This window comes from Heteronotia binoei, chromosome 1 (genome assembly GCF_032191835.1).
Source record: "Heteronotia binoei isolate CCM8104 ecotype False Entrance Well chromosome 1, APGP_CSIRO_Hbin_v1, whole genome shotgun sequence".
NCBI lineage: Eukaryota > Metazoa > Chordata > Lepidosauria > Squamata > Gekkonidae > Heteronotia > Heteronotia binoei.
The window spans coordinates 52,134,902-52,149,977 of NC_083223.1; the positions used below are offsets into that span (position 1 = coordinate 52,134,902).

General features: G+C 42.7%; 1 protein-coding gene across 2 annotated transcripts in view; it reads right to left on the bottom strand.

The window, feature by feature from the left end:
* COLEC11 (collectin subfamily member 11) overlaps positions 1–11,216 on the bottom strand; it is a 35,900-nt gene extending 24,684 nt beyond the window's left edge. Inside the window, exons 1-2 of one of the 2 annotated variants that reach the window (XM_060234309.1) lie at positions 10,864–11,216; positions 4,971–5,120 (exon numbers count right to left, since the gene is read on the bottom strand). In XM_060234309.1, coding sequence (XP_060090292.1) covers positions 4,971–5,100 — 130 coding nt within the window. In that variant the 5' untranslated portion in view covers positions 5,101–5,120; positions 10,864–11,216. The remainder of the gene's footprint in view (positions 1–4,970; positions 5,121–10,863) is intronic. The other variant, XM_060234318.1, reaches the window with a different exon arrangement.
* Between the last annotated feature and the right edge of the window lie 3,860 nt (positions 11,217–15,076).

A 15,076-nucleotide genomic window follows, 5' to 3' on the forward strand; every position in this document is an offset into this window, starting at 1 on the left:
AACTATACAAGGCTGTATACTTTATCTAGAATGGAATGTTTCGATTTTACAAATGAGGAAACTAAGAAATTAAGTTGCTCCACAAGGTCAAAAAAGTCATCAATGGAGTAAGATTAATGCCTCCATCTGTCTACTGGGTTTTCCAACAAATTGCCAATTTCTTTCCTTAAGTATGACCTGTATGAAGTCTAGTTATAAAAAAAGCAAGCCCATTTACCTCTGCTCTTCATTTTCCCTTCTAAGCACCACAACACCTCTTTGACTATTTTATCCAGTTCACATATTACCCTTGGAAGATTTCACCCACAGGTAAGCTGACAGCATAGGAGATATATCACAACCACTTTGGACTGGCATTTAAAAGGCATCACAAGCAGGCCAAATCACCTGGTGTTAAGCAATGAGGATAGACTACAGATTTTTATGGCATATTATTCACCTTGGTGCCCCAATGTGAGTTGACGGAGGTGGTCTCCTATTTGGTGTTGAGGACCCCTCCCCAAGGATGTCAAGTCATGGGACTCAACATCCATGTCAAAGCAGCTCTGGTTATGGCTACCATCTGGTAGATTGTTAAGAGATCATTTGCTCTACACACTCAACAGGACACATGTTAGATTTGGAGTTTTGTTCCAGGCAGGATAGTGCTAACCTGAGGATGGAATTGATGCCACCAGTGCCTCTGTCGCAATCAAGAAGTCTAGGGAGGTTTAGGTTGGCCCTAGCTCTTGGACTCCAAAAGTCTATAGAGGACCAGTTAGACTGGTCTGCCTTCAGAGACTGATGATGTTTTCCCAATGGCTCTGACATGGGTGGTGATCTTGTTGACATCCCGGTGAGTCTCTGGAACACAGACTCAACAGAATGTAGAAATATAAATGCTTCTAGATATTATCTCCTCCCTTAACTAGCACTAAATCTGCTTTCTGATATGGCAGGGAACATGGGAATATGAGGCACAAATGCTTCAAAATTCATCCATACAATACTATGACAGTGTATGGATGAATTTTGAAGCATCAGTCTCTTATCTGAAACGTGTTAGAGAAATTAATTGGAAGCTCATCGAAGCTGGAGTAAGTGAAACGAAGGTTCAAGTACGACCTCATCACACATAATTTTTGCCAAGCTGCATTGGAAATTCTTCAACTTGGAGCACTGGACTCTTGTGAGAACATTTCGTCTTGAAAAAAACAGCCTGGACCCTCCTATTGAAAAAGTTTGCATTTATTGCACTTTGAAAGACTTTGGGAATGGGTGGAACAGACATTCTTGCTATATGTTGAGTCTATGGTTGATTCTATAACCTAATCTGTTATTCTTATAAGAAAATTTGTACTTTCATGGACCTTTGCATTTTTGATTTTTTTTTAAGACTGGGACTAGGAACTAGTACCTCTATAATTATGCATGATACATGCACTGAATGTAACATGGTAACTACTCAGTGCATTTAAAAAAAACCGTAACTACTCAGTGCACTTAAAGAATTGAACATGGATCCACTGTAACTTGTCAACAGATAAGACAGCTTCATATATTCATGTGTCAGCTACAGTCATTCATGCAGAGCAGAGAAATGACATGTATGTATGTAGGGGGAATTCAAAGGCATCTTCTTCAGTACCTCATCCTTGATTTCACTAGAGCTTTTTTGGGGCCAAATTAAGTATCTGGAATTCCAGTTGCAGAACTCCAGCATCAAGTTCATTTGCCCATAGGTTTTATTGGTCTGTCTGTATCCAGGCTGTTTACTGACTCCAGACACTGGTTCATGGTTTCCACTACAGCACAGGTATGCCAAAAGAGCTCTGCAGTGTCATTATTGAAGCAGCTTTATTATAACACAAACATTTTCCGGCATAAAGCTATTTTATGATATGCATGGTGCGCAGAGAGAAGGTGGTGGAGCTTATTCATAAATGTCATTTTCCCAATGTTCAGAACAGTGTATAATACTTAGACAACCAAATGAGAGACAAACATAGCATAAAACAGCAAGCCATACTTATGCCTTGCTAAGTCAACCAAATGTCTGCCAAAAATGTTGACAGACTGCAGCCTTCAGAAAAGAGAAGTGGGTTCCTCCTCACAACAGATTGTTCTTAAACCTAAACGCCAAGGCCCCTCCTATTGTTGCCTCCCCCGGCAGTTTCCACTCAGAGGTACAATGCCTCTAAAGATGAAGGTTTCATTTAGCCATCACAACTCATAGCAACTGATGAACCTAACCCTCCAAGAATTTCTCGAATCACCTCATAAAAGCCTGTAAAGCAAGTGGCCATCTCTACATCCTGTGGCAATCAGTAGGCTAGATGTGCCTTTTGTGAAGTAGTGCTTTCTCTTGTCTGCTCTGCATCGGCTGCCCATCATCTCCACTGGCCAAGGGGAAAAAACATATCTCTGATAGTTTGAGAGTGAAGCACAGATATACTAAAACATTTACTGAAGGTCCAAAGCACAACAATTTAACAAGTGCTGAAACTCAACTGGTCACAATTACTTTTAGTAGTAACAAAGCCATTCCACCCATAATCTTTATTCAAAAAATAATATTTGACACAAAAAAATAATTTCTGCAATTCCTATCTCAACTGTCTCTTGATTTTAAAAACAGGGATACTTGCCTCAAGGCCAGAGATACAGTATTCATCTATGTATTATTATTCTCATATAAATGCATTGATACAAGGAAAAAAGGTAATTCAATGCTGGTGTGCCAGAACCGGCCCTTGTAAGTACTAATCCAGGTTGGTTGAAGGCCCACTCCCAATCGTACCCAGTGGCAGGGCTTTTTTTGAGCAGGAATGCAGTTCTGGCTCGCTTGGCATCAGGGGTGTGGCCTAATATACAAATGGATTCCTACTGGGCTTTTTTGTAGAAAAACAATGTTGCCACTAGGGGTGTGGCTTAATATGCAAATGAGTTCCTGATGGTCTTTTTCTATAGAAAAAAGTCCTGAGTAGGAAGTAGATCCAAAAGAATATTTGAAAAAGGCTCTCAGATTTGCCTTGCTTCATCCTAGAGGTAGCTAGCCACCATCTTAATTGACAGCTGAGTCTTTAACAGAAGTGCGATATGCAGATATTAAGAGGTGATGTTTATATCTAGGTGGTGAAAGGTTTTCTTCTACTGTTGATTTCTGCATATGAACCTGCTTTTCAAGGCAAAGATGCAGAAAGTGGTTTCTTTTCTTGCTTGCCTGGCAACCATAGACCAGAAGATGAAGCAGAGAACTGAACAGGATATCTCAAAGATGTAACAGAGGCCTAAATACACATTTCTCGGCATTCAGAGCGACTGATCTGGCAATGCAGTCACTTAGAGAGTAATCCTAAGGAGGTCTACTCGGGATCATACTGAAACCTGTTCAGTAGGGTTTACTTCCAGGAAAATGTTCTTAGGACTGCACTGAAAATAGATTAATATCAATATTTAGAATTCTAGAACAGGCAACAAGCCTGCAGAAATAAGTAAGAGCAAGAGGGCGTCTGAAAAAAACACACACTCCAATTCTACAACCAGGAAACCCAACCCAGATTCTGCATAGTGTAACTAGCTGAAATTAGACATTTTCATATGCTGATTTTTCCTGTTGGAAACCTTTTTTTAGAACATTTAATTTAGGAAGAACTGAGATGGCTCTGACAGTCGGGCCAATATTTAATGCACAGATTCACAAATTGCTTTTCAGCTCAAAACGCTTTCAAAGTTACTTACAAAAATGAATGAACTAACAGGCTGTTAAAATCCAGAAAATGTCTTAAGGAGCAAGTCCTAAAGCAGTGTAGTGGTCAGAGTGTCAGATGGGGATCTGGGAGATTCCACATTCAGCCCCCTATTCAGCCATTGATATTTGCTGAGTAACCTTGGACCAGTCACATACTCTTAAGAACATAAGAGAAGCTATGTTGGATCTGGCCAAAGGTCCATTTAGTCCAACATTATGTGTCACACAGTGCCCAAAACCTTGGTGCCATCAGGAGGGGAAGGAGCCTCAGCTAATAGAAGGAAGAGAGGCTTGGCTAAGTAGCTCTGCCTGGCAAAGCAAGCTATTCCTCCCCCCTTCCTTCCCAAGGGAGGAGTTTCAACCAATGGAGAAAATAGTTGGAGAAAATAGATGCTTTGCTCTGTAAGTAAGTAAGTAAGTAAATTTATTTTTGTATCCCGCCCTCCCCCGCCAAAGGCAGGCTCAGGGCGGCTCACAGACATGGAGCAACCATGATTTCAATAAAATACAAACAATACAAAAGACAAATTAAAATACAATTAAAATACAATTAAGTTACCGTTGTAAATTTGGTTAAAATTGGATAAAACAGCTGTTAAATGTTAATAGTAAGGTGCTACTGTAGCTCCTGTGCAATTGAGCAAGCCTGGCAAAGCAAGCTGTGATGCAGAAGGAAGCAGGAGAGGGAGAGAAGGAAGCAGATAGCCATGTTTGACACCCCTGCTCTATCATGTCACCCCTCAGCCTAGCCTACCTCACAGCTCACTGTGAAGATAAAATAGGAAAGGGAGAACTAACAGTATGTATATCACTCCATGAAAGGTTGGTATAGCAATACAGTAGATGGATTAAAAGTCTTATGGAGACAATTGGTCTATGTTTAAAAAAAAAATAGAAGTGTGAATAAAAACTTAACAGGGAAGCCCTGATGTCATGCCTGTTTTCAAGCTAGTAATGCATACAGGATAGAACAGGGAAAAGGGAACATGGAGTTCTGGATAGTGGCACTTTGTGATCATTTAAAACCCTCCATAGTCCTACCTATACTTCCAGTGGCTTTTTCAGTACCATGACCCTGGACACTTGTCTTTTTGTAATACACCAACATTTTTCAAAACTAAGTTCACACCTGAGCAAGGGCAAGACAACTAGCAATTGTTTGAGCCACCCCAGCAAATAAGAGAGCAGTTGCAGAGAGGGGCTTATGTAGACACAGAGAAGGAAGGGATATAGCGGTTACCTTTGAGGCCTGGGACGAGAATCTGAACAGAGCAGGATTCTTCTGAAATATGCTGAGCATATCCAGACCTTGGCAGGGACAGGAAGGCAAGGCTAATTACAGAGACAAAGAAAACCAGATCACTCTTCATAATGAGTTTGTCCCTCACTCCTAAAGAAAAGAAGGAACATGCAGTTAATGGGAATTGCAAAGACATCCAACAGGTTCAAAGAGCTTAAGTCTCCCAAAAAATCACAACAGCCATACACCTTCTTACCTTTAGAAGGCAGAGAAACAGGGCTTTTTTTGAGCAGGAACACATAGGAATGCAGATCCAGTTGGCTTGGTGTCAGGGGGCGTGGCCTAATATGCAAATAACCTCTGTTGGGCTTTTTCTACAAAAAGCTCTGCGCAATACAATGATGTCAGGGGTGTGACATAATATGCAAATGAGTTCCTGCTGAGCTTTTTCTACCCCCCCCCCCCAAAGCCATGCAGAGAAATAGAAAGGGTGTGTATGCGACCTGCACACAAATGGTATGGGCAGAAAGAATGTAGAGTAGAGATTCCATGGGATGTTGCCACTGGGCAGGCCTCAGATTCAATGGGAGCTCACAGAAGCGCAGCTCCTGAACCTTTCTGAGAGTTCCACCTCCTTGTCCATTGAATAGTATTACAGCTGCATAACAATCCCTAGATGAGCTCCACCACCTATTTTTCTACAAAACAACCCCTGCTGCTGGGTTTTATCTCATCTACAGTCTGTGCTGAAAAGCCTAACTTCCTGTCTCCCCATCCCACTGCAGTCTGAAAAGCTGCTCCTAGGGGATGGGCCCCCCATGGGAAGCAGGAAGGGGAAGCTAGAGGGCTGCTATGGCAGGGGAAGAAGAGGTGAACACCACCTCCTCCCATGCATGCATATCTTTCCCATGGGATAATTTCGTAGATTTTGAAGTCAAACTATTCTGGCTTCAGAATGTGGCTGTGCAATGCCATGGTATATTGTTCATAGTCTGATCATTGTAGCTAGAAGGACATATTTGCTTTGTAAAGCTCTTTTTTTGTTTTTGGAACATGAACATAACCTGACACCCAATTTCCCATGGAATCATGGGATCAGCCTTCATCTATGCTATTTAGGTCATTTCAACATTTCCCACCAGGGGCTGGTCATAAGATAAGCAGCTCCACCGTAACTGGGAAAACAACTGAAGAGCGCTGCAGGATGCCTGGGACTTGGAAACCCAAAAAGAGCAACTCATGGCTCGGGCATTGCCTAGAAAATATTTATGCAACCGATTATGGTTTTGGCATCTTCTGTTCATAACGATTGGCTCCGAACAAGGAAAAAATCTCTTTCCACTGTTTAAGCCCATTCTCTTTTTGTGAGGGGTGAGAACAGGGGGATTTTCAGTGCTAGCTTTTATCTTTTAAACAGAAGACAAAACATGAATCCAGTGGCATTTTTAAAACGATCATTTATTCCTGTGAGAGCTTTGGAGACCCAAGGCTTGCTTCTTCAGATGCCCTGGCTCACAAAAGTCCATGCTGGAACAAATATTAGTTTTCAAGGTGTCACAATGCCGTGAGACTTCTGTTTCGTTTTGCTACAGTAGACTAGCACAGCTATGCGTTTAGAATTATCTGGAAACAGTTCCCAATGTCTATAAAACGTATTCTTCAACACCCTTCTCTGCTCCCACCCTCAGTTTCTTCCATTCTTCATCTTTACAGTTATCAGTACTTCTCTTCTATCAGAGTGGATCAGTCTTTGGCCTTTCTGGGAAAGTTGCTGGTGGGCTGCTGCCACCCTAGAGAGCCAATGGTGGCCAGGGTCAAGCTGAGCCAGAGCCAAGAGGCCCCTGTGTTGGTAGCAACACTAGGGTCATTCACCCTCAGCTTGTTCGAGAGCCATTTTAACATGCAGTCTGCCCTCAGTCTCTCTCTATTCCTGGCATCCTAGTTTTCCCAGATAGTTCTCAGACTTAATTCCATAGTTTGTCCTTTTTGTGGCCACTTCACTTTGATATCTCCTCTGGTTTTGTTCTTTTTTAATATACACTTAACTAGAACGCCCGTTTTCTGCTCTTGCCATTTCCCCTGTTTCTTTCCTCACTTTTTAGCCCTTTCAAATTTTCCTTTCCCCTCCTGTTTTAATCATATAATCCTTCCTAGAATAGTGCTTCACAAAGCATAGATCCAAAAATCTCACTTTATAGGACTTGTGATGACCGAGGATTCAAGGTACCTTGATTAACACTAGATGATCTCAGAAGAAACATTCTTTTCTGGGAATGAAGCAATAAAATCAGATTTCTATGAGCAGATGAGTTTCCCTTTAAGGGGACCAACAGCCAGGGTGAAGATGACCATTTACCTACATGCCAGGAAATGGCTAGACAGATGGCTATTTGGATATTGGTATACAGAAGATTTGGTAATATGAGCCTGGTTATGATTAGAGAAAAGATGCAAGGCAGCACATCCTCCAATCTAATTTCAGGATAGGTCAAAGAGAAACCCTCCCAGTTGGTATAGGAAAAGTCTGGATATACTGAAGAAGAAGAAGAATTGCAGATTTATACCCCACCCTTCTCTCTGTATCAGAGACTCAGAGCAGCTTACAATCTCCTCCCCCCACAACAGACACCCTGTGAGGTGGGTGGGGCTGAGAGGGCTCTCACAGCAGCTGCCCTTTCAAGGACAACCTCTGCCAGAGCTATGGCTGACCCAAGGCCATTCCAGCAGCTGCAAGTGGAGGAGTGGGGAATCAAACCTGGTTCTCCCAGGTAAGAGTCCATGCACTTAACCACTACACCAAACTGAAGGGTGCACAAGCCAAGAACTAGGGCAGGGCTGGCCAACGGTAGCTCTCCAGATGTTTTTTGCCTACAACTCCCATCAGCCCCAGCCAGCATGGCCAATGGCTGAGGCTGATGGGAGTTGTAGGCAAAAAAAAACATCTGGAGAGCTACCATTGGCCACCCCTGAACTAGGAAATGGGGGACAAGTGGAGGGAAGCCTTTCTTGGCCAGTTTTTCTTTTCAAAGTTCCAGTGGGCTTGCACTCATTCCATGGAAGAAAATAATAGCAAGCATACAACATAGTTTCATGTTTTTTTTCTGTTTTCGTAGTCCTATAATACCCTGTAGTGTTTTGATATAGTGTTCAATATGACTTTGTGCTTTAGTGAACTGAGATTTTAAAAATCGTAAATAAATAATTTTTTTTTCCTTTTTAAAGATCTCAAATCATGTCGAAAAGGTTTCACCCAGAACACCTGGCAGTTTGGTCATGCACAGACCAGAAGCACTTGACTGGGGTACAGACAGCAGGCCAGGAAGAAGGGGGCACACAGTGGTTCACACACTCTATCAGAGCCTCTATCAGCACCTCAGGCCATGGACAGCAAAAGAAAGAGTAGCCCTTGAGCAGTGGTCACTATCAGAGTAAGGCAAGAGAGGGGGAGGTAAGTGGGACAAATATTCTCACACACCTGCAACCACTCCCACTGCCTTTCATAGACTCTTGGGCAAGGAAGGAGGATTGAGGATCAGGTTATTACAGCACTCAGCCAGCCAGTGTGGCAGGCTGATTAAACAGTCAAGATTAGGATATGAGACACCCAGATCCATACTCTACCTTGAAGCTTTCTGAGTGACCTTGGGCCAGTTGCACACTTTCACACAACCCACCTAACAGGGTTGGTTGTAAGGACAGAATGATTTACACCCTACTGAGCTCCTTGGAAGACAAGTGAGGGAAATGTTCTACAATAATAAACTATGGAACATGGCTTGTAGTAGAAGGAACAGCTATGGACACAGGCCAAGTACTTAAATAGTAGCAGGAACAGCTATGCGCATAACCCAAGTATGCACTGTGAAATAATCACAATCAGCAGTCAATTATTGTTAAGAGGTCCTCAGTGAAGCTATACATCCAGGTAGCTGTGAGCAATTTACCTCTCCATTGTGCTCTTCCCGATAGGAAGCCAGAAGCAGAGGGGCGGGGAAGGGGAGCCTACTGAAGGTGCCCCTCTGCAATTGGATAAAAAGTGTGCATGTGCATGAAAGCTTATACCTTGAATAAAACTTTGTTGGTCCTAAAGGTGCCACTGGACTCAAATTTCAGACCAACACAGCTACCCGCCTGACTCTACCAGCCATACTCTGATGTGGATCTCACTTTGTGGAATGACCAGCCTGGGGAGGTCAGGAAAGCTCCTGCACTCCTATCATTCCACAGAATTTATAGAACAGAATTGTCCAGGAGGGCCCTTATAGGGGGAATAGGATCTCATTTAGGGTCTGCAGAATTTAAGGTTGCTTTTGTTACTTTTTGTTTTGTACTACATTGCTCCACTAATTCTGTAAACCAGTTTTGTGGCACTGTTGTGTGTGTTATACTGCATTTAGTGCACTCTCTAATTTGTATAATCCCATTTTATCGGACTCTTGGTTGTTATGTGCAATCCTGCTTTTTGTGTTGTTTTTGAAGTTCCCTGAGTCTCAGTGAGAAAGGAATACTCTAAAGCAGAGGTCCCCAACCACTGGGCTGCAGACCTGTACCAGTCCGTGGCCTGCTAGTAACAGCCCCGCAGTCTCTTTCACCCACCTGGGATCTGGGCAGATGAAAGAGGCAGCATGGCCTCACTCACTCCAAAGCAGCAGGGAGGCAGCCTTGGAGCAAGGCTACACCGCCTCTTATGTCTGCCTGGGTACCAGGCTGGCAGAGGGGGCAGCTCTGCTGCAACCTTAGCCTACCTTCATTTATGGACCCCTGCCGATCAGAAGATCAGCAGGGGTCTTTAAATGGGAGGGGGAGGCTGATTGGCCTTCTGCTGCCTGGCTACCTAGTGGGGAGGCCAGAAACAGTCCCAGTCTCTCCCCACCCCATTTAAAGACCCCCATGTGGGCAGGAATGGGCATGGGTTTGGGATCAGTCAGGAGTGGCAAAAACCCCAGTGCCATTCCACCCCCCACCCCCCCAGTCTGTGGTAAAATTGTCTTCCAGGAACCCGGTCCCTGGTGCCAAAAAGGTTGGGAAGTAAATACACTCCTTTTGCTGACTACCCACTGACATCTGAGGTTTCCCACACGCCTTCCTTCCAATCTAACTTTTTAAAAGTCTCATTGATACTTAACTTTTACAACATGTTTCATACCTACTCTGTATCTTTTCATTCTAACTACTTCTCAAGATTCTGGCCAATAAGAACACTTTGACAGGCAGGGATTAAGCCAAAGGAAAAACAAACTACGCCAAGAATATTCCACACTCCATTTTTTTCCGCAGTCCAAACATATGTGGATTAGCTCTGCGGGGAATGCAGCCCACATCCTTGCAACCCCAGCTCTATGAAACGGGGGGAAGCACATTTCTCATTTTTGTTATTTCTGACTAGATCTATTAACTGGTTGTTATGAAGAACAGCAGCCAGTTTTGTCCCCCCCCACACACATACACCACTTTGTGCTTGCTTTATGTTCTCTACAACATCCAGTAAAATACGTTGCACGATCTTCTATAAAAGCGCAGAGACGTGCCTGCTATTTTAAAATTGTTAACCACCAACGCCAGAAAACACAGCCAAACAATGCAAAGAACAAGCATCCATTTCGGTTTGTTTTGCTGGTTTACGTATGCTTCATTTGACTTTTCCATAAGTGTTGATGTGTTAAGACAAAACGCACGTTAAGCACGCATTAGGTTAACAAAATCGCAAAGGCTTCAGACAACAGTATGAGCCTCAGCTCTGTTCTGAATACAATGGCATCTTGATAGTTTCCAACGGGAAACCACCCTCTGACACTCAGGGCCCCGAAGTTGCTGCTCACTCCTGTTCAGCGCACATTTGCTGCCCCACCCCGCCCTACATCAGCTTCTCTCAGACACTGAAAGCATCACTTACCTTATGATTGTTGAGAAAACAGGGACTGCGTTGCAGCCTGTGCCTGAGCAGACACTGTATATATGAACCTCATTGCTCCTATTGCCAGACGCTCAGTCACTTGGAAACCCAAAGGCAACCGTCTTCTGCTCGACATTCAGCAAATCAGGCCCAACACAGTTACAAGCGTTATCTGTAAACAGCTTCCTGTTTGAAACAGCTCAGCTGTCCAGGAGGACAGTAATTAGGAGCAAAATGTGTGGGAACGCTAGAGGCCCATGATGTAAGCTGCTTCTTTTGGCCATGCACTTTTTTGGAAAGGCAAAAATGCCTCTCTGTTCACAATTCCACTTCCCATGAAAAGAAACCCTTTCAGGCCAGCCCTCATGCAGTAATGTAAACAGGATCCCACTGGAGCAAATGTTCTGTTATTTTACTTTTATTTTGAGCCACGCAAAAACATGTCGCAGCTATCGTTCTCAAGCTTGAAAACCATTCTATAACAGGTCAAATTCACCCTACTACTTTGGACTAGAGGTAGAGGTTTATACTTGCAATTTTTAAAAATTAATTTCCCCTCATGTAGGTGGTTTGCATAAGTTTCTTATAACCCTATTGTGCCACTTTAAAGTGTGCAGGGAGTTGATTTTGTTTACAGGGGACAGCACTAAAACAGTATGACCCCCTCCATTTGTAGTTTGAAATGCTACCACCCAACCCTCTTCATCTATCATTTAATTCTGTCTAAAGTGGCTTCTGTAATATAGTCTTCACAGGAGAGACAGATGCAAATGTACTCTGTCCCTGGAGGGTGGTCACATCCATTCTCCTATACAGATTGCTGCCTGCCCTCCATATTAGAAAAAGGCAGCCCAGATGCCTTTGAAAGATACTAAGTGCACTGCAGAGCTCCTACTCTGTTTCCCAGGAGCTACAATTGGCGAGGGGGGGGGGAAGGTCAACTTTCTGTAGTCACTTCCTATTAAGAGGTCACTGAGGTCAGCAATTTGGAGATGCTTGCTGCATGGTGTTACTCAAGTGACCACTGTAATGATGGTCCACAAAGAATAGTAGTGAAATGAAATAGTGTGACGTGAAAGAGTATGAAGATTTAAGTTTGCATGGGGAACAATTAACCGGGAAAATACTGGCTGTCATACACACTTTTTACCAGTTGTCTCATATACAGCTTGTCCCAACATGTAAAGAGCAACATATATGCAGAGTACACTTTACTTTGCATGAAATATACCACATAGAACTGGACAGAGGGGAAAGACCGATTCCTAACAAACAGTATGTGGTTTTCGTGCCCTGCCATTGAAGATCATGTTACAAACACTGAAACACCGCTGCATATACTTCTCTGCAGATACTAGTGTTGTCAACTCCAATGCCTTGATATTTGGAGGCAGCACCTGGAGACAAGAGCCCCGTGGCTGCAGTACTGCAGTCCAAGCTCTGCTCACAACCTGAGTTCAATGCCGGCAAAAGCTGGGTTCAGGTAGCTGGCTCAAGGTTGACTCAGCCTTCCATCCTTCCGAGGTCGGTAAAATGAGTACCCAGCTTGCTACAGGTAAAGTGTAGATGACTGGGAAGGCAACAGCAAACCACCCTGTAAAAAGTCTGCCAAAAAAATGTCATGATGTGATCTCCCCATGGGTTGGTAACAGCTCCATGTTTGCAGAGGATTACCTTTACCTTTTCTTTCTTTTTTTAACCTGGAGATAGGTGGAAGTTCCATGAGCATAGAATGCCATAGAGCTTACCCTCTGAAGCTGTTATTTCCACCAGGAGAAACTGATCTCTGAAGTGTGGAGATGAAAAATTCTGGAAGAACTCTAGGATCCACAAGTTAGTAACTTATGAATAATAGGAACTTGGTGATAAATCAAGATAGGCAGCCATGTTTGTCTGTCTGGAGCAGTAGAAAAGAGGAGTCCAGAAGTACCTTAAAGACTAACAAAAAGAGCTTGGTACAGAACCATAGTGAGATAACATATTCACTCCAAGATTCCTTGTGCTAGAGGAGAGGACTTGCTGGGCAATGGAATCCAGAGGGAAGTTCTAAGGCCTATTTGTCAGAGATGGGGGTGGGGGAGAATACATAAAATAAAAACTGAGACTCCTCTTTGTACTCCTCTTTGTTGCTGTGTAATATAAAATAAAAATGTTAAGTCTATGACTGCTTCCAAAGGTCACCAACTCGACAAAAGCCTTCCATGATAGAGGTGCAGTGACTTGAATATTTACATTCAGGAATCCTTTCAGCACATCTTCCTCAAAGTTATCAGTAAATATTGGTAAGTCTACAATTCTGGGGGCAGTTGAACTTGTAGGTTCCATTCCATGGCACACTTGTTGAACTCATGAAATGCAGCTGAAAAGGAGGCAAATTTGAGGACTTGTATATGTACTAATTACATCTTTAAGTATCAAATTTGATCTGTTTCAGCCATTTGTATGCAATTTAGTTTGCCACACCACACTAAATTTCAGGTTGAAGCCATGCACACAAGAGTATCATATTTGAAGGTTTCTGAGATGGAACTAGCAAAAAAGCAGGATCTCAGTATAAAATTACTTGGACCTGCTTTGGGCCAAGAATCCAATTACTACCAGCAGATTCTTGATTTTGTGCCTAGAGATTTTGTAAGGGTAGGGTAGGGTCAATGGACAACTATGTGATGGACTCAAGGGCTCTCCAGAACAGCAGCATTCCCAGCAGACTCATTAAAACTTGGGCAGAGAACTTCCCACAGTGGCACTAGGAACTTTTTATGTTTGACTTTAAACAATGTATATTCTAGGCAAGCAATGCTACATTCTGAGACCTCAAATTAATAAACTTTGCAGAAGGGGAGACTGCCATCCTGAGAGACTGTTGCTTTATAACATTAGAAAGGTTTTAGTGGGAAAATGTCTCTTGGTAGTTCCCGCTAAAGAAATCTCAAAGCACATCAGCCAGCTGGGATCGAAGAGTTTCTTTTGGCTGCAGTTCTGGGAAAAAGGACAAATTCATCTTGCATGCATCTTTCCATTCCCAGTTCAAATACTCAAAATCTGAAGTTCTTGGATCACCAAGTATGGAAAGCCAAAAGAAAAAACAGACCAAGTAACCTCATAATTATGATTAGCAGAATCCAAGCTGAAGTTCAGAGCCCTTTTGCCTAAGAAAATGGAGGATGTTCTTTGAAAGAATATAGCATAGCCCATAACATTGGTTTTTTGTGTCCACTTTTGGATAAAGGAACAGCGCTTGCCTTGTAACCAACTGAAATTCAGAGTCCATTGCACAGGTGTGAAACTCATTCATTTCGAGGGCTAGATCTGACATAAATATCACTTTGTTGGACTGGGCCATAATGTGCTATAAAATATACGGTAATACAAGGTACTGGAGATATAAACTTTATAAAGATGATTTCAGATGCCAAATGGCAATTTCAGGTGAATGACAATAGCAGGCTTGATTGGATTAGGTGTGATATGCAGAGGGGTAGTGGGTGTAGATACCAGCATTGGTAATGAGACAGGAAATCTAGGTCTCAATTTGGTCCAGGAGGATTCAAAGAATAAAGGGACATTAGAAACCACAACATTAAAAAAGTAAAACATTTAACTTTCCAGTACTTTCTGCTGCTGACCTAAGAGTCAGCAAAGGAATTTCAAAGGGAGATTAGAGACTGCTGAATTCCAACTGATAATGAAGCTCTAGACAATGCATCTTCCAGGACTGAACCAAGACCTACGTTTCCTCTCTTATTACCAACACCTGCTATTATCATCTGAAATCATTCCAATCTCCAGGTTATAAGAACCAATAGACTCATATTCTACTTGCATCTGAAGAAGTGAGCGGTGACTCATGAAAGCTCATGCCCTGCCACATATTGTTAGGTGCTACTGGACTCCTGCTCCTTTTCACTAATCAAGATGTGTGTTGTTAGAATTCTTTTTTGCCCCTTCATCTGTTTAAACTGGAGAGGTGGATCTCTCTAAGTGAAATAATGTGATGACTTCTGACTGAGCAAAATCCACTCAGTGCTAGCGATAATAATGAAACAAAGGAGAAGTGAAGAAAGGCAGCCAGCAAGGTGGTAGGGGAGAAAGGGAGACATGTTGAACTAGAACATATGGAACCATTAGACGTCTATTTCCAGTCATTAAATAACGAAATCCAATCCAAGTGTTTTAATTCCTAATCAGGGTCTTTTAGAAAGAAAATAAAACC